This window comes from Antechinus flavipes, chromosome 5, assembly GCF_016432865.1.
Source record: "Antechinus flavipes isolate AdamAnt ecotype Samford, QLD, Australia chromosome 5, AdamAnt_v2, whole genome shotgun sequence".
NCBI classification, from domain to species: domain Eukaryota; kingdom Metazoa; phylum Chordata; class Mammalia; order Dasyuromorphia; family Dasyuridae; genus Antechinus; species Antechinus flavipes.
Genome location: NC_067402.1, coordinates 58,594,701 through 58,615,668, shown reverse-complemented (window position 1 = coordinate 58,615,668; position 20,968 = coordinate 58,594,701). Strand labels below are relative to the sequence as shown.

At 34.7% G+C, this 20,968-nt stretch overlaps 1 protein-coding gene across 1 annotated transcript in view; it reads right to left on the bottom strand.

The window, feature by feature from the left end:
* SPAG6 (sperm associated antigen 6) overlaps nt 1-20,968 on the bottom strand; it is a 77,451-nt gene that overhangs the window by 29,238 nt on the left and 27,245 nt on the right. Inside the window, exons 5-7 of the mRNA XM_052001411.1 lie at nt 4,551-4,756; nt 3,322-3,495; nt 2,135-2,287 (exon numbers count right to left, since the gene is read on the bottom strand). Coding sequence (XP_051857371.1) covers nt 2,135-2,287; nt 3,322-3,495; nt 4,551-4,756 — 533 coding nt within the window. The remainder of the gene's footprint in view (nt 1-2,134; nt 2,288-3,321; nt 3,496-4,550; nt 4,757-20,968) is intronic.

Below are 20,968 nucleotides of genomic sequence, written 5' to 3'. Positions count from 1 at the left end.
TTTGTTTTAAATAACCAATCTACTCTTTTTAGTCATTTTTCACCAAATAAAATAAATCTGAGAGTAGTTATATTCTGGATTGATGATGTAAGCTGGACTCCTTAAAGTAACCTAAGTTATTCATTGAAAATAGGATTTTTTTTCAGTAAAAGCAAATTAATCCATGAAAAGGATCAATATTTAAACATAATCTTGTATTTTTTAACTTGTATTATTGTATCATATTTTATTTTGCATTATTGTATTGTATGGTATCATGATAACTCTTTAAAATATAAATAATTAATGTACATCTGTTGTAGGCTTAAATGTTTTACTTTGAGTCTCCAATTAATTTTTATATTCATAGCAGAAAGCTAGAAGATTCAATATATTCACTAGTTTATACTCCTATAGAAAATACAAATTGTCCTACTAGGATTTGTATGAACCTTATTTTCAAATGATTTCATAGTTGTAATTTTGATCATCTTAAATTTATAACTGTAAGAACTCATATTTATACACTCATGCTACTGGAGTGGAAATTAAATCATTTTCTATTCCTTTTGGTGCCAGCCCTTTAGCATGCCCATTAGAATTAATTTACTTTAAAAAAATCTGCCTAAGCACTTAATTGGTTTCTTTTCTAAAAAATTAAAGATGGGGCTGCCAGTATAAAAGGTCACCCCAGTCCTCGAAGTGAGATCTCTACCCAGGGTGTCCACATTTCAGCCGTTAGTCAAAAAAGACAGCAATTCTTAGCATCCCCTTCAAATTCTGTAGCTTTTGTTGTTCTGACTACCTTGCAGGGTTATAGGGAATTTCAAACAAGATATAAATGTGAAAAGTGCTTTGGAAACTGTAAAAACAAGACCCAGAAGTGAGATATTGCTAACATCAGTCCATCCTGCCAAGAAGGTGGTAGGAGAGCTAGCCTTGTCTTTGTGACTGTGGATGGCTTGCTCTCCGACCAATCTAGACATAGACTAGGAAAGGGTAAGGTCACCTTGTAAGTCTGAGAAGGAAAAAGTACAGGTCAAAGGCAATCCTCCCCTTTCCCACTCTGTCTATGTTTATGCCTTCTGGTTACCTAGGAAACCAGCAAAGCCATGAAACATTAATCCTATTGGCCCAGACATAATCCCCACCACCATCACTACCACCATCAGCAGAGACTTCACTATGACCAGAGGCTTAAACTAACTTTCTCAAGTTCACATGACAACTTTCAAGTCCATCTCTGAGAAATGGAACTAGAGAAAGAAATGTAAGGTTTCTAAATGTAATTAATAGCAGTAGTAAAAAAAAAATAGAAAAATGGGCAAAAAAGGGAAATGGAGCAAAAGGGAATCATAAATTAGATGGCAGATGAGGATGGATGATGGATAGAGAGAATGTTCTGAGGATTAGCAAGGGATTGAAAAATCCACATTTCTCTTCAAGCAGAGAAGCAGGTTTTCTACACTGATAAGAAGTCCACACCTTAGGGGTCCTTATAGACGCCATGACTATTTGACTAACATTTTCTTCCTTTAGAAGGTCAACACAAAAAGCGCAAAGCCAAAAGAGCAAAAATAGGTCTATATTCTTTTCTTTCCTTACTGCCTTCCATCTATCAAGTCAGTTTGTTTGGAGGAATGACAAATGAAACCTACCTGCCTGAATTCCTTTGCCCCCTCCCCAACTCCTGACTGAAGTAGAAGTTCCAAAATTCAAAGAATAATAATGACCTTAGTTTTGAATATGATAATTTAAGTTATTAATGTAGAAAAGCCACATTAATTGCATGTTTAAAAGCTCACTTGTCATTCCCAGAAGCTCATTAATAAATACAAAATACCAAAAACATAGGGTTTCAAATATACTTGATATTTACAGTTACAAAAATTGTTCAACTAAAAGGACTGTTTATTGCAAGGGCTAAGGAAACACTTTACTTAAAAGCTCATTGAAATGGAAGCCTTATCCTGGCCCAGTACATTAAGAAAGTTATCTGAGTATATGGCTAATAAAAAGATGTATGTTCAGAGATTCTTTTCCTCTGGTTACATAATATGCCATTTTACATATTTTATGCTATGAGAACAATATCAGTTTATAGATCTTTCTTGGAATCTCATTGTAATGATAATAGGAAATATGAAGAACTAACCTTGGAGATGATCACTGCCATAGCTAGGTTCTCAGAATGTGCAGCTACATAGCCCAGCATCATGATGCCAGGAAGCCTTATATTTCCTTTGCAGGAACCAATACAATCAATCACAGCGGCAACTCCTCCTGCATTAACTATTAGTTGTGAAAGCTGCAAAAAAAGGACCAATGTAGAAACTTCAGGCAGATGGCAACAGGATCCCTTTTTCTTGGTACATTTCTATGGTACCCCAAATATTTTTTATTTAGGATCCCCAAAGTATGCTTCTTAAATAGGACATGTGCTTATTATCATAACTTACTTCTGAAGAAAAGTAAAATTTAATATACGGATTTCCTACACATTTACTGAAGAAATACCTAATGCAGCCTTCCTGCCTCTTCAATGCATCAATATATATATATATATATATACACTTGTGAGGCTTATTCTGTGGTTTAATTTTTCATGCATTGATGGCACAACTTTTATCCCTATTATAATGGGTGTCAAAATTTCTCACCTAGACTCTGAGCCTAGGGCTAGCTCCTAACTAGCTAGCTATTGAAACTAACAATCATAAGTGGGTCTAAGGATGATTAATCATTGAGTAGAAAATACAGTGTCACATTGGGAATATTCTAATCTAATTATCCTTCCTTAGCTAGTAACCATTTCCAAGTGATTTTATTTCAATCATGAAGTCTCTAGGTCAAGTTAAGATGTTTGGTGAAATGAAAAATGTATACCTTAAAGGAAGGAAAAATGTTTAGTCAATGTGGCTATTGCTAAAAATAAACAAAAAACCTAGAAACTACTTGAGAGTCTGTTCACTTTCTGCATCTTATTATTTCATTATTTTCTATTCATGTAGAAGGCACCAGGAAGGAAATAAATGTTACTCTGCATAACCTTTATACAAAGGCAGTGTCTATTATACAACCATCACAATTATGAAAAACTGCATACCTGTCTGAGGAAAGATCAAAAATGTGGTAATGACTAGTATTCTCTCCACTCTGGAAATGGAGAAACTGAGGCCGAGAGAACTGAAACGTCTTGCCCAAAGTCATTTTAATTGCAAGTTTGTGAAGGGAAGAAGTGCGATTTCTGACTCCAAGTCCATCAGTTTAACCAATGCAAGGAAGCTAAGGTGCCATTTTATTTATAGGAGAATTATTTTGTTGTTTTTATTTACTTTTTACCTCAGGTGTATGTTTTGCTATTTCTCTAATTAACGTGGAAGCATTTTTCTTGACGTATTCATCTTTGTCCTTCAGGCATGTAAGAACCACAGGGAAAATTTCTGCTTCAACAACCATTTCCGCCAGGTCCACCGAATGCTTGGCTATCTGACTAAGAGCAGAAAGCACTTGACGCTATTGAATAAGAATAATTATTTAGACTCCATTAGAGAGGGTTTGTAAACAATTTTTTTTTCAGACTTTCATAAGCTTTTCTACATAGACTTTCACAGTTTGGGGCATAAAGGAAAACAAGCATATATTCATGTAACTTGAATTTCATTTATGTCCAACTAAGAATGCCCACTAGTATCTAAAGGCAAAGGTTTCTTTTCATTTACTCTACTAAAGCTTCACACAATGGTAAATGATCAAATAAAATAATCTTCAACTTAACAAAATCCCATAATTATGCAATTTTCAAAATAGAAATTTATGCCATATTTAGGTTCCTGTTGCTAAAAACTGACATTTTAGGCCCAAGATTTAAATTTTGTCATAACATTGATACCATCTTTTAAAAATTCTACTTTTACTTTAATGTAAATAATAGAATTTTAAAATATACTAAATGACATTACACATGTATAACCTATGTAAAATCAATTATTGTCTCAAGAAGGGGGAGAGAGAAGGAAGGGAGGGAGATAATTTGTAATTCAAAATTAAAAAAAAAAGAATGTTAAAATTGTCTTTAACTATAATTGGGGAAAAGTAAAATATTATTTAAAAATATATAGATGTTTCAAAAGTCTTCATGTGACTTTTGACACTTTTTTGAGATACCAAAGAAGTCTAACATCCATATTAATAAAAAAAATCACATTTAAGAAGTGATAAATCTATAAACAAGATAATATTAATATGGCATTATATTGTTCTACTTTAAAAAAACAAGAATTTGTTTTAGTGGAATGTTTTAATTATTAATACTATTGATGTGGATACATTTATGCTCCTTGAAATATTTCATTCTATTGCAAAGCGATTTTCCTCCTTGTAATTCTGTTTCTAAAAATGGATTTAATGGATTATTTTTATACATCAGAAGACCTAAGCAAGGTAGCATCTGTTCTCAATGAAAACTGAGTGATTATTTTAGGAATTTTATTTTTAACAATTTAATTCATAGGAATTTTTTTTCTAATATTAATAATGGAAACTTAAAAAAAAAAACATTTTTAAAGTACCTTCAGTTTAGCATCAAGGTTCAGGATCATCTGTGCTAAGTGAGCAATTGCTCCTGCATCCACCACTGTTTGGGCTAACTCTGGAGAATGCTTTGAAATATCGCTGAGAGCTGAGGCAGCAATCCTTTTCAAAGCAATTTCTGGCTCCTGGATACAGAGTACTAAAAGGGGCACTGCTCCCGCATCCACCACAGCTTGCGACAGTTCTGTGGGTCCAAGAAAAGTAATTAAGTGAGTATGGGTGACTGACCCTTGTGCAAGCCATTTTTCACCCTGACAGATACAGCAAAGAAAAAAAGGGGAGGGTAAACTGCACTGTCTCGACATCTGCATTTCAAATCAGCCCTCCTGGTTTTCATAAACCATGTGGACCAATCCTGAGCTGAAAAGAATACAGGTCAATCGATGGACCTCCATTTACATGCACACATTTGAGGTAGATTAGGCTGAAATGGCTTGTTATTCTGCTTTTTTTTTTTTTTTTAAAGAGAGAGAGAGTAAGCAGATGTCAGCTGTTTAAGCCCTGACTATTTTGCGTTTATCAATAGGCAAGCATTTTATGCATGGTTTACAATAACAGAGAAAATTAAAGTACCAAAATTTGACCAACCATCCTAATTAGGCAGTATTTGTCCTATTTATGTAAGCAAACATTAACATGGATCATGTGTCAATGCAGTGATAAAGAATTTTTTAAAATTCCATTTCTTTTGGATCACTTATCAAAAATTATTTTTACTTTATAATGCAACACAAATATCTAGTTACAGTATTTAAGAACTTTTAAAACATGCTTTCCTATTAAAAACCATGTTCTATGATGTATCTAAATACTAAATATTTAATGTTAATATTTAATCAGTTCATCTTTACCACATTAAAAATCAGGAATCAGAGCAATATTTTAAGTAATTTGAATGTTTTCATCATATGATATGCCAATTAATGTGCATATTCATTAATAACAGTTCTACGGGAGTTTTAAAATTTGAATAATTAAAGATCCATATAATCCATGTGAAAAGATTTTGAAAAATTACCACAGAGTAAGATTAGGACATTGTTCATATCTACATTGATAGATATGCATATAATTTTTTAATGTTCTTTTAAAAATTTTTAATGAAAAAAATATCCTTTTTTTAAAAAAAATGTTAAATCCCCTTTCTAAAGTGGCCCCTTCTCTTCCCTTGTTTTATAGTACTACTACAACTTAAAACTATTATATCACAATTATTTGGATTTTCATCAAATATTTTGATCCCATCTTTCAATTAAGAAGATATGATTACTTCTTTTATTTGAAAAAAAGGGAGGATGTGCTGCTAGTAAAATCTTACTTTTTCAAAAAAGTGGTCTTACTGGAAACACTACTAGAAAAGGCAGCTGCTGTTTGCTCCAACTTTGTTTTTTGTTTTTTTAATTATTTTAAGAACACAGAAGCACTTAGTTTCTATCACATGATATTTACAGTTTAGGTAGGGTATAGGAAATAAGTTAGAGCTTATGCATTACCTACATAACAAATGAAGAACTCAACAGTTTTTTAATGCCTTACTTAAAAACGCATCTGGTTTCTGAACATGAAGGGATGTTAATATGTAATTTTCTCCAAAACTAAAAGCAAGTAAAAGAAAAATAAAGCTAGAAGACAAAGGCAGCAATAGACTTCTGGAGTATCAACTTAACAATAAAATAGATCCCTCTGAGACAGCTTCAAAGCTGGTGATGAGCAAATAGGTGATAATATCGCTGGAGTAGAAAGAGAGCTCATTGTATCCTTTCCTAATATTCATCTTTTGTAAACAATGAGAGCAATGGAACTACATAGAAAGTTGAACTGTATATGTCTCTAATCCTATATCAACTAAGTCATTTGATGTTTCCATTGCATGTGTGTGATGCATGTATGTATATTTGTGTATATCTATATCTAGATAGATACATAAGATAGATGGGTTTTTCTTGAGTTCAGACAGTCTATCATTTGTCATATATATATATATATATATATATATATATATATATATATATATATATATATATATATATATATATATTTTAGTTAGGTCACATTAAAACTTAACACAATATAAATGTACAATGAACTGAACCCATTTGCTTGAAGCAAGCCGCCAAATTACTCCATCGGTTCATGTTTTTCTTTTTAGATTATATTTAAATTTTATTGACCATTTTCACCCCCACATGTACTTTTTCTTTCATTGTGAAATCATTAGGCTTATATCTTTACTGCTTCCCCAAATCCTACAAAGCTCAAATCAAACCCTGTTACTTGAAGTTCCATGAAAACAGAAAAATGTCTTGTTTTATCTTCCATCTTAAGTAGATAACAAATGTTATTAAATTGAATTCCCCTGGCTATTTTTAACTACTCAGTTTATGCTGTCACCCTTTGGAGTGCACATGATGTATGCATACAATAATACAGAATGAGGCTAGATGTGGGAAAGTAAGGTCTTCAAGGTGTTTTTAAATACTTGAAGAGCTGCTTTATAGTAGAGGAATAAGACTTAGTCTATAGAGAATGGTGGATAGACATTAGAAGAAGACATTTCAATTTTATATCAGAAAAGACATAATAGAAAATATTGTACTTATCTGTACATATATCTTTATCAATTGATTTTTTATTTATTGTTTACATTCACTTTCACTCATTGGGAAATACTTTGCATGAAAAATCCTTCTACTGTTGAAGACAAGCATCTCGTCTCTAATTTCTATCATTAGAGAAAATGCCAGAGGCTTTATAAGCTTAAATGATTTTCCCAGTTACAATACCAAGGAAAGTTAGAGGTGGAAATGGATACCATTTTTTCTTGACTCTTAAGGCTAACCCTCTATGATATTCCTCTAGCAGTTTTCAAACTTTTTGATCTCAAGACCCTTTTTTATTCCTAAAAATTATTAAGCATTCCTCCCTCCCCTTTGGGGGAAAAATTCACATTTTTTATGTGAATTATTAATAAAATTAAAAATTAAAATATATTACATTATGATGAAAACAGGTTTGACCTTATTGACCTCCTGATAGTCTCAGAGATCCTTACGTGTCCCTGGACCACAATTTGAAAATCTCTCCACTGTCATTGTGTTTCTTGTGTATCTATGTGTGTGTGTGTCATTTAATGGCACCATGAAGGAACAGAAAGGCGGCCAGCTTTCGCATCAGGAAGAGCCAGGCTCCAGTACTTGACCCTGTTACTTATTAGACAATTACCGATGTCTGTGACTTTGTATATCAGTCTCACCTTCACTCGCTCCCCATGTCCAATCCCAATTGCCAAAATCTATTACTATCTCCATGTCTCTCACATCATTATCCTCAGATTCCAACAAGACTCAGCTAAAGAATTGCTTTCTGCATGAAATCTTTCCTGTTAAATGCCTTCTTTCCAGAATTACCTCTATTGGATATGCATGTATGTGTGTGTATGTGTGTTTTTATGTATATCTATGTATATATGATTCCTGTGTGTGTGTATATACTATATGCATGTCATCTCTCCCTGCTAGCATCACAAACAGGGACTAACTGGTTTTTCTAGTACAATCCCTGGCACCTAAAAGATTAGATCTTTGTTAATTGATTGACTGAACAAATCATTCAGCCTCTCAGTTCCCCAGGCAACTCTCTAAAACTGTAGATTATAGATAAATTGTTTATCCCTATAGCAGGAAAGATTTAACAAATTAGGAATTCCCTAAACTGATCAAATAATATATTTGAATCCAAAAAGGACATATTCTTTTATACTGTATGGTATTAGACATCACTGAATCCTAGCAGAAAAAAAAAGTGTTAAATTTGGAGTCAGGATAACATGAGTTCAAGTCTTATGTAGTAACAACACAGTAGCTCCAGTTTCTCCATTATTTATAAAATAGTGATGATAATTCTTGAGCTATCTACTTCATGTAATTCTGAGAAGGGAATTTTGCCAGTGAAATGTTATATAAACACGATGGTATTTATTCCTAACATTTAGAGTAGTCCAAAAGTGGGATTGAATTGCCTTATAGAAATAGGGAGGCCCCTTTATGGGAGATGATCAAGTAAAGGCTAGAAAAGCCACATCATGTTTCATCAGCCTCCTTATCTGATGCAGACTTTTAAGAGAAAAGAGTAATCCTTGGTGTTCAAGCATATTCTAGCTTGGATGCCTTAGGCAAAAAAAGCAGTGAAAGATGAACTCATGAATAATGTTGATAAAGATATTAGACATTTATTATTTTAAATTATAGGCAAACCACCAAATTATTATTTCCTTTTAAAATATAGCTTTTCTTCAAAATGAAAAGCAGAGAGATAAAGTGGAAAAAGTCCTGAACTTTGGAGTACTCAGATTCACATCCTTGTAAGGCCTCTTTGGGGTTCCACTAATTTAGGGAACCCAATTATCCTTTGAACTTTATTTTTATGTAAAGGAGCAACAATAATATTCATCCTATATTTACAGGGCTGCTTCAAGGTTCAAATAACTTAATAACATGAAATACTTTGTAAATCACAAAGAATCTCATAAGTGTAAAATATTATTATGATAGGTCTAAAGATAATTACTGAAATAAACAAGAAAAGGAGTAAGAATATAAAGATTTATTACATCAAGAAAAAGAAACATTCTCATAGCATATAAGATCACTGACATTTGTTTGGTTTTTTTTTTAAACAATTAGGGAGAATTGCATCTCCTATGTGGATAAAAAAGTAAAGGCATAATTAGTCATTTTTAATCTAATCTATTACTTGATATAAAGCAGAAGCATTCTTTCTCTTTAGTTTTTCATCTTTTCCCTTAATCCTCTAAATCAGTAAATCCTTACTATCTTTGAAAAGGTATTATTTATCCTAAAAAACAAAAAATTATTTATTTTAATAATTGTACATTATTAGTAATAAAGACAAGTTATTTGAATCGTATCTTATTTACCCAGAAAGGATAGGAAATATGCAAGCTGCTCATTGCAAGCTTGCAGACAAGTGAACGTACAGTGTTCAGATTTGATACTAGACCATGCCAGTAAAGGAATAACTGGTGCCTTTCTGCCCCATGAATGGCTCATTGTTGAGCAGCAAAACTGAGCCAGCCTCCTCTGGGGACTGTGACATCAGACACAAAGATCAGCTAATCACACTCCTCTTTTGTTTTCCTCATCTTTTTTTTTTTAATCCTTCTGATAACATCTATAATTCCCCTAGAAAATGATGGAACTTACACAGATATGGCTCTTTGAATATGTATAATAGGAGAAAAAATATGCCTTGAGTATTTTTCCTTCCTTAGTCCCTAATATAGCTACTGTTTTCTTTAATACAAAAAGTACAATACTTTTATAATTTGTGTGGGAGCTTATTGAACCTCCATAAATTGTTTTAAGTTCTAAAAGCTCAATAGAATATACACTTGTTGAGGGCAATTCCACTCATTTTTGCTTTTGTATTCACCCTGCTCCTCCAGAATCCAATAGAATGCCTTGCAATTATTCTTTAGTTGGCCAGGATTTAAGACATAAGTGAAAAAAGATAGCGAAACTCTGTTTTGGTTCTGGAAGCATGTTAATGTTTTAAGAATATTAATAAATTGAAGGCTAAAAATTGACCCAAGGAGAGGGAGGGAGGAAAGCATACTTTGCTTAATCTTTGCCTAAGTAACTATAAGAAAAAGACTAGGAAAGGAACAGATAAGTGATCTGTTCAAAAGAGTCAAAAGAAAAGATCATTCTAAAGATAAATGTTCTAACTTAGGAATCTATAAGCCTATATAAAATGAGAAAAATATGAATAATACCACAATAATAAGTGAATATAGTTTTACAAAATGGTTACTGACAGATTTTTAAAACTTTTATTATTTTATTGCTTTTTATTGTTAACTCAAAATGTAATTAGCTGTCTTTAAAAAAAAAAAACAAACTGTTTCTAATCCTACAAAAGTTATGTTTAATTTTGGTATTTTTCCATTCATGAGTAATTTTTTTTTTTTTTTGTACTTGGGAAGTTTCCATCTGCCAATTGAAAGATGGGTCAATTTTTTTCATATGGCTTTAACACATATAGACATTTAAAAATCTGGTCACCATTTAGAACAAGAAATGTAAATCAGTGTTCTGGCCTGATGCTTTCTGTGATGGGCAAAATGTATTTTTTTCCCCAAAAGATATGGTTCAGATAATCAAAATTCCTTAAAAACTAATCTAATTGTTTTTCATTACTTCCAAAATGAAAGTGATCATATTTTGATTTAATAATGCATAATGATAATTAAATAAAATTTGTGTAATTCACTGTAGCTTGAACATACCAGTCCCTTGTTATTAGACATAATTGAAATTATAAAGAAATTTGTTTTGTATGTGTTTAATTTTTTTTCAGGGATTTAACTCTTTAAGATGATTGGTTTGATGGTCAGATCCTTTAAAATTGATTGGTAAAATGTTATCACATTCACTTGGAAAAATCACAGCCCAAGTGAAAAATCAGGATCAGCAGAGGCAAATGCAATAACATTATAAACCACTTCTTTATAAAATCAACCCGGAATTGCTCAAAGAAAAAGTAAAGAGGCATACTTGGGAGAGCTCATTCCTAGTTTAGTTCTTAAGGTAGAACTTTAAAGCAAATAATAAGAGATGCTAATTTGGTATTTAGCTTTGGATTCCACTTTAACACATCCCCAAATAAGCTGACACACAAAATAAATGCCTTGATGACAAAAGCAAAGAAAAAAGCAAAAAGAAAAAGTGGATACTTACTAATATTATCTGAAATGCCTCATACATCACCAATATGCATATATAAATTATGTCAAAAGATGTCTACCTTATAGTTTTATTTTAGATAGATAGAAAAATCTCTAGTTGGCCCCAAAGAGTAATTTTCTCTATGGGATTTTCCCAAAGTAGATCCCATGGTGGGACTTTCTGAGCTAAGAATGGTTCTTTTTCTTCCTGTAAGTCTCACTAGGAAGTAGATAAAGGTAGCTGAATAATAGATAAAGATAACTGAGCACTGACCAAATATGCCCAACTGAGAAAAATCTTCATATAGCATATGTATGTATGGAAATAATTCAAGTTTATATGTTTTTTTTTTTGGAGTGAAGGTGCTCTTGTCCTAGGAAAACTTCTATTCTAGATCTATATTTGATTTAATTCTGTCCATTCATTTCTAAATGTGTCTTTTTGATGTAGAATATGGTCTAAATGTCATGATAATCCTGGGGAATATAGATAGAGTGAAAACTGATGTTTCCCCAAGTGTCCCTCGGAACACGAGGAATTTCCCAAAGCCTTACTGGGGGTTGCCCAAAGGAAAATGTGATTCACTGTAGGCAAACACACAGTGCAACTTCCTCATTTCACCATCTATCAGCTGTGAACAACACATTTCATTTGCTGCTCAAGATGACTGTCAGATACCGGCTAAAACCGATCAACTTACTGAAAACTTGGCTGATAAACCAATCGCCAGAGAGATGATCAATCAGGTAATTCCAGGTTTGTAAAACACTATCATCAAGTTACTGCCTACTATGTGTTAGATACTGTGCTAAGGAGAGGGGTTACAAAGAAAGGCAAAAAAAAGCAGTTCCTGCTTTCAAGGAGCTCACAGTTTAATGGAGAGAAAGTACAATGATGTATAAAATATATAGGATGAATTGTAGGTAATCAGTAGAGGAAAGGTACTAGGTATTAATAAAAGAGAATAAAAAAGGCTTCTTACAGAAGGTGGAATTTTAGCTGGAACTTAAAAGAAGGCATCCAAGAAACTGAGATGAGAAGAAAATTCCAAGCATGAGGCAGCCAGTGAAAGAAAATGCAATGTGTCAAGGGATGAAGTATCTTGTGCTAGGAATAATAGAAACTAGATGTAGCCACTGGAATTTACTAATAGGGGAAGACAAGGTCAGAGCAGGGAAGGATAAAGATCAATTTGCCATCTTGTGGACCTTTTTATCTCCTTTACATTTTACATTTCAGGTTTTTTTTTTAAATCAACACTGTACATATGTTCTCCAAGTTCTTTTAAAAAGGTAATATAACAGAGATGCTGCTGTCTAGAAAAATCATATTTCATATGCATGCTTGTTAATAATTTACTGTTTATTTAGAACTATAACAGAATCAAAGAAATACAAAAGGAAAAGGAAATGACTGAATAAAAAATCCAATAAGCTTCGAATTGACTGCCTACTAAGTCAAAGACAAATAACTCCCTCTATCCTCAAGAAGCTTCCATTCATTCCAAGGGCAGAATACAACATGTAAACATGTAAACCCTAAAAACAACACTCTTCTGAGAGAATATAAACCACCAAGGGAATCAGGAAGACTTCCCATGGTGTGTGGCTGGAAGTTTGAATGAGGCTAGGAATTCAGAGGCAGGGAATGTATTCTAGGAAAGGAGGGCAGGGCTAAAGCCTGAAGGAAGAGCAAGGTGATGAATGAGTTTGGCTAAAATAGAGAATACCAAAGAATATAAAATAAGACTTTAAAAAAATAATCTGAAACAAGATTGGAAAACACTCAAGCTTCAGAAGTTAAGTAGTTTATGTTTTTTTATCCTGGAAGTGACAGGGGGCCACTTTATACTTTTAAAGAGTGCAAAGCACATGATCAGACTTGTGCTTTAGGAAGATCATTTTGGCAACTTTGAGGATTAGAGAAGGGAGAGAATAGAAGCTAGCAGCCCAGTCAGGAGAGTGATTAAAGGTAATGAGGCTCTGAGCTACAGTGGTAATCCTAGGAGTAGAGAAAGGGGGTTGGATGTGAGTTGTTGAGAAGCTATAGAATCAAAAAATGTGGAAAATAATATTGTATTGGGGCACAGGGTAAGAGAAAATGGTTTCAAAGTTTTGAACCTGAATGGATAAAAGGATGGTGATGATCTAGATAAAAATTGAGAAGTTTAGAGAAGGGTTGGGTTTTGAAGGACGATAATAGATGCTTTTTCCTTCGTCCTCTTAATAGTATTTTATTTTTTCCCAATTCCACCTAGTTTTCATCATTCACTTTTATAAAATTCTGAGTTCCAATTTTTCTTCTTTCTCCCTCCTTCCTTTCCCCCTTCCCAAGCTAGCAAGCACTCTGATGTAAATTATAAATGTATAATCATATTAGACATTTCCACATTAGTCCTGGGTTGTGAAAGAAAAATCACAACAAAAGGGGGAAAGCAAGAAAAAAAAAGGCTGAAAATAGTATGCTTCAATCTGCATTTAGAGTCCAAAGGTTTTTAGTTGTTTTTTGGTTTCCAGATGTGGATAGCTTTTTCTGTCATTAACCTTTTGGAATTGTCTTAATTCACCATTTTCCTGAGAAGAGTTAGTCTATCAAAGTTGATCATTACACAATGTTGCTGTTACTTTGTGTACAATGTCCTGGTTCTGTTCACTTCACCAAGCATCAATTCGTATTAAGTCTTCCCAAGTTTTTCTGGCATCTGCCTGCTCATCATTTCTTATGGCACAATAGTACTCCATTACATTCACATACCACAATGTATTCAGCCATTCCTAGTTGATGGGCATCCCCTCAATTTCCAATTTCTTGCCTCCACCAAAAGAACTCCTATAAATGTTTTATACAGATTGGTCTTTTTCTGATAATAGATTTTTTTTTTGGACATAACTGAGCTAGAGAGAACCTTATAAGCCTTCAAAAGTCCAGTCCCTTATCTTTTGGAAGCAGAAATTAAAGACCCGAGATGTTAAAATCAAGTCACAAAGGTAAGCAAATAGCAATTCTTTAATCTTGAACTCTGGAATCTCTCCCTTCTCCCACTGATCACAATCTCCTATTTTATTTTTCTCATTGCCTCACTCATTATTCCAACTCTAGACAAATCACAACCTGTTTACCTCAGTTTCCTCAGTAATAAAATGGAAATAATAATAGTATCTACATTTCAGAGCTGTGAAGATCAAATGGGAACCTATTTGTAACACACTCAGCACAAGCAGGAACCATATGAATAATGTTGTGGTTGTTATTCCCTTTCTGCCAACATAATCAGATCTATGCCTGACTTTTATTCCTATGTCCCTCTGAGAAATGGGTATTCAAACAATGTTAGCATCTCTTATGTGAAGGCTTTCCCTTCAATGTCATTAATCCTCTTCAAAAATGAAGGAAAAACAACAATTATCCCTAAAGACTTGGGGAAAAAAGCGATTCCCTCTTATTTTCCTCTTCCATCTGATGTAAGCCCTTGGTATCTGAATGTGTGAGGAATAAGATTGTAAATAGTTTAAGTGCTATTACTCTTCTTTATGTATCATTCAAGGAGAAGGTGAAAGAGCCAAATTATTCTTAAACTATTCTGCTGTACTTTATCTCCTAGGATTATAAAATTTCAGAGCTATAAAATCCTTCTAGATAACCTCACCTCTTCATTTCACAGATAAAGCAAGGGCAAATGAATTATCCAAGGTCACTTAGATCACAAGGATCAGGTTCCCTGTTACCAAATTCAGTATTTTCATTATACCATGCTGGTTTCCTCTCGGTAGCCATGGGGCAGAGGCAGTTCCTCCCTTTCTCTCTCCATTCTAAGTGCACAGAATGTAGTCAATGAGAAATATTCAAAACATTCCACACTCCGCAAATACCATTGTTATCTCCCAATTTTATTGGCTCCTATTTGGCTGACATGGGATTTTCCATTTGATCTCTAATACCTAGTGAGACTTCAGTGGGTTTTGAAATGTGTCTGTAGGATGAGGAGTGTTCTCGCATGTGGAAACCAATCAGCAGGAATTAGAAACAGCATTATTCAATAGGATTTTCAGATTCTCAGAGAGAGACAGACAGACAGAGAAGGAGACAGAAAGAATGAGAGGGAAACAGATGGAAACAGAGAGAGATAAAGGAATAGAGACAGAAAAAGAATGAGAGACAGACAAAGAGATAGAAACAAAGACAAAGACTGAGGGACAAAGAGACAGACAGAAACAGACAGAAACAGAGAGATAGATACAGAGACAGAAACACAGAGGAATAGAGACAGAAAAAATCAGAGACAGAAAGAGATAGAACCCGAGACAGAGAGACAGAGAAAAAGAGATAGAAACAGAAACAGAGTGAGAGACAAAGAGATAGAAAAAGTGAGAAAAGCAGGAGAGATAGAAACAGATAGAGAAAAAATGAGAGAGACAGGAAAGACAGAAACAGAGACAGAGTGCACAAATCAGCAAATATTATAGAGATGTTCCTTTTCACCCTAGAAAGGAAACACAGAAGCTCTTAGAAAGTTTGAAAACCCGACAAAGAATTTCATTATAAGTTGTTGTGTGACCCAGAACACATCACTTTATTTCAGCTTTCTTCTCTATAATATAACAATGACATCCATTAGCAAAATCAGCCCCAGAGTATAAAAACACTATATAAATATAACCCATGGGAAAACCATCACAACTCCAGCTTTCCTCTGTGGGCCAGGCTATCTTTCAAAGCAAAAGGTGAAAAAAAAAAATGTACATGGATGTTTTTGATTGTCCTACATCTTTTCCCACACCTCTGGCCAAGTTATTCTTCTCACCCCATTTCTCATTCCCTTTCCAACCAGTGCCTGAGTCTAGAGAGGAACAGACGAAGCATTCCCTAGAGCACCCTTCCCCCTTGAAAGCTGCTGTGCCTATAAATAGGGCCTAGATTTTGGAGACGTTGCCAAGACAGAAGCACCCGAGCAGCCGAAGGAGTTTCAGAATGTGGTCCCTCTGGTGCTCCGATCCCCCCAAATGGTGGGCCGGCTATAACCAGAAGTACAAAGCCAGAGCGTCTTCATTCTCTCTTACCCTACTCTTAGCCCATCCCTTCATGTCGGAATAACACAAGCCTTCTCCCTAAAGCAGGAGCACTGGTAGAAACCAGAGGGAGTTTGGCCTTGGGAGAAGGCAATGTCCGGGTACCAGAAGTACCACTGCAGATATTTATCACCACGTTTGTTATCTTCTCTCCAGGGAATTGGTGTAAACTTAAAAAGAATGGCTTATTGGTCACCAGACTATTTCTACAAAGCATATATTCTTCGATCACTTGAGACTTGGTAACTCAATCCTAGAGACTTAATGACTTGCTCACATCATACAATGCTGGAAATGAAACTCAAGATTTCTGGTTTTCCAGTTTTTGTTCCCTTCGTTATTTGCCAAGTGCTCTGGGATCTGTAAAGAGAAGTCACTATAAAAATATTTGGTTTTCAAACATCAAGGGAAAGGCTTTTAGATAATACTTATTATTCCATTTCCTGGCTTAGAGATCTACCTATTCTGTTATTGTTTCCTGTGCCTTTCCACTCAATTCAGTTCAATAAACTCCTTTTCTGGATCTGTGGTATTTACAGCTGTGGATGCAAACATTTTCTTGCCATTATTAATGAGTAAGTGAAGAGGCCTGAATAAAATATCCCATCATAGACCAATACACACCCCACCCCCTTGCTTTTTGAGAAACCATTAAGAACAAAATCAGATTATTTGGAGGCAAATCCTCTATCCATGCTGGGGTGAATGTGAATGATGTCCTCTTTTTTATCTTACTGAATAACAATTTCCTTTCCTTCTGAAAAATCTATGCAGTAATCTCTTCTGGGAGCTTCTGGGTCCCAGACCCCTAACTACTGTGAAATATTGAAATTACAGTGGGAATTCCATGTGGGCGCCAGATTATAGCAGGAAATTGGAATGGGATCTCTAAGACAGAGCCTATTTACGAGCTGTAATCATTTAGCCCCAGACCTCTAAAGAGGGAGGAATGGAGGGGTTCTATGCGGTGGGTGCCTGCCCGAAGGTGTCTCTGTGTGTTTTTATTTTGTTCCACAGAGAGAGCCTTCCTCAAAGCTCTCTGGCACAGCACTCCCGAACACTTAATGCTACTTTCCGCTTGGGATAAGATCCACAGGCACACAAAAACAAAACCCACCGTAGCATCATCCATATTTTTGAGCTGTCGTAATCAGGACCCTAGCATGCAACTCCTGTCAAAATCCTTCAGTTTATTTGATCTAAAAAGGCAACAAGTGGTCATGCGGGCTCTGCTTGAAACCATCCAGTAATAGGACATTCACTCTCTGTGGAGGCAACATTCATTTTTTGGAAGGCTCACTTCACCATGGACTGAGCAACAATTAATCTCAATACCTCCCACTCATTTGCCTTCTTTTGGCTTCTGGGGTCAAGCTGAATAAGTCAAATCATTTGTCTAGGACAAAACCTATTCTAAGACATCTTTTATTCCCGACCCCAACCCCAGGTCTCTTCTCCAAGTGAAAGATCTCTAGTTCCTTCAACCAATCTTCATATGGTACTTTTTAGTTCCCACTTTCCCCCTCTCAACTTCCCTATGAATCTGTCAATATCTTTCCTAAAATATAGCATTCAGAAATAGAGAAAATATTCCAGGTAGAATATAATCTGGTCAGAGTATTATTCTGGACCTATTCTTCTACTAATTCGGCCTACACTCAAATTTACTTTTTTCCCCTTTTTTTTTTTTTTTTCTCTTGCTACAATATAAAACTGTTGGATCAGTTTGAGCTTATAGCCCACTAAGACTCCAAAATTGTGTTCTGGCCTTAACCCCTTTTCCTGGACCTGTGATTCTTCTAATGCATTAAATTAAGAGTTCTTTCAGGGCAAGGATTATCTTTTGACTTTTTGTAGCCCCAGGGCTAAACACAGTTCCTGGTATAAAGTGGGAGCTTAATAAATGATTGTTGACAAATACAACTTAAGACCACTGTTCCTTTTTGGGCTGTCACATCAAATTGCTGGCTCTGCTTGAGCTTGCACTCCACTAAGACTCCTAGATCTTTTTCACAAACATGACTGTCTAGCCACATTTCCCTCATCATGTACTTGCACATTTGGTTTTACAATACACAAATACAAGACTTCACGCCTATTGATGTAGACTATTGTTCTGGCCACCAAAATTCTTCTGATTGTTGTTCTAGATTATCATTCAGTACATTGTATCTTTCAGCATATCCTTCCCACCTCCATGTCCTCTGCTCAACATATATCCAACTCCAATAGCAAGATTCATAAGGAATGGGGTGGGGAGGGAAGAGTGGATAGTGGCTATCCTTTGTGGGAATCTATCCCTCTCTCAAATGGTAGGATAGCTGTAAGTTAAACAATTTCCCTTTCCCAGACCATGCTTCAGGTTATCAATGAGTAAATAGTTTATCTCCAATATTACTCCAATTTGCCCCAAATACAATCAAAGCAGAACTCATTTTCCCCTAAACTCATCATCCATCCTCAGAAGTTTCCTACTTCTAATAGGGTTCCACCACTCTTTCAGTCATTTATGTGTCCATCTTAGGATCATCCTTGATTTTCTACTATCCTTCACCTCTTACATTCAATCATGTTTTTCAGTCTCCAATGTGAGAGATGCTCTCCATTCACACCTCCTTACCTAGACTATTGTAACAGCTTCTTCTGTTCTCTGGCTTTCAAGTTCATCACTCTACAACCTATCTTTCACAATGTTCCCAAAGTGAAAATATTAAAACATTTATCTAATCAACTTATCCCACTTCTACTCAAATATCTCCTGTGGTTCCCTCATTTGCCTCTAGAATAAAACAAATTACTTGGTTTGGCTTTTAAAGCTTTCCACCATTTGATCCCACCTAATTTCCAGCGTTCTTTAATATTATCACATTGCAAAAAGTCAAATTGGCCTGCTGGCTTTTTCATTTGCAAAATTCCATGTTTGGCCTGTATGTACAAGTGGTCCTCATGTTTGGAATGTATTCCTTTTTCACTTTCATTCCTCAGAATTTTGAATTTCCTTAAAGTTCAGGTTGATGAGACTTCCTGATTACAGGATTATTTACTGCCAGGTATTAGCACTGTCTCCCCCTAAAAATTACTTTAAAACATATTTTGTATTTGCTTGCTTTATGCAAATGTTGTATAAGGTGAATTTGAAGGAATGATGTGAAAAAAATAATTAAGGGATGAGAAAGGAGTACACTACATGCAAAAGGAAGAGACAGATAGAATGGGGTGAATTATTTCACATGAAGAAGTACAAAAAAATCTATTACAGCAGATGGAAAGATGGGAAGGTGGGCAACTGGCTTACTTAAACCTTGCTCTCACCAGTACTCGTTCAGAGAGAATGATACACAAAATAAGTTGAGTATAGAAATCTATCTTACCCAACAGGAAGGCAGGAGATTAAATAAAGTTTGGGAGGAGGAGGAATGATAGAAGAAAGGACAGATCAAGGAAGGTGGTAGACAGAAGCCAAACACTATTGAGGGGTGAGAGGATAAAGGGAAAAAATGAAAAAAAGAGAGAGAAGGAAAAATAAGAATGAGAGAAATACACAAAAATTATATCTGAGTGGGATGAAATTTCCCATAAAAAAAGGAAAGTGCATCTATAGACAAAGAAGTACTATCAATACTAACATAAATGTACCAAGTGATATAGCATACAAATTCTTATAGAAGACATTAAGTGAGTTATAGGTTCATAACCAAACATGAAATAGAATTATGAAATGTAAAACAGATAATTTTGATTCTATTAAATTAAAAACTTTTGCACAAACAAAACCAATGCAGCCAAAATTAGGAGGAAAGCAGAGGGGCAGCTAGATGGCACAGGGGACAGAGCACCAGCCCTGGAGTCAGGAAGACCTGAGTTCAAATGTGACCTCAGACACTCAATACTTCCTAGCTGTGTGACACTGGGCAAGTCATTTAACCCCAACCAATCTGTACACATCCTTTGATCTAGCAAGATCAGGATTATGTTTGTATCCCAAAGTGATCATTAAAAAAGGGGCAGGACCTACATGTGCAAAAATGTTTGTGGCAACCTTTTTCACTGTGGCAAAATATTAGAAATTGGGGTGATGCCCATCAACTGGAAGTGGCTGAAGAAGCTTCATTCTCATCAATGTAATGGAACACCACTGTGTAACAAGGAATGATGAAAAAGCAGATTTCAGAAAAACCTGGAAGGACTTTTACAAACTGATACAAAGTGAAATGAGCAGCAACAGGGCAATATTGTACATGGTATTAGCAACAATATGTGATGATCAGCTATGAATGACTCAGCTCTTCTCAGTAACAAAATGATCCAAAACAAGCACAAAGGATTCCTGGAGGAAAACACTATTCATATCCAGATAAAGAACTGATGGGTTCTGAATGCAGATTGGAGCATACATTTTTAATTTACTTTATTCTTTTTCATGGTTTCCGCTCTTTTGATGTTTATTCTTTCACAATTGTGACTAATAAAGAAATATGTTTACATGATAGCAGATGCATAATCTTTATCAATTTATTTACCATTTGGGGGAAAGGAGAAAGGAGGAAGGGAAAAATTATAACTCACAATCTTGTAAAAATAAAT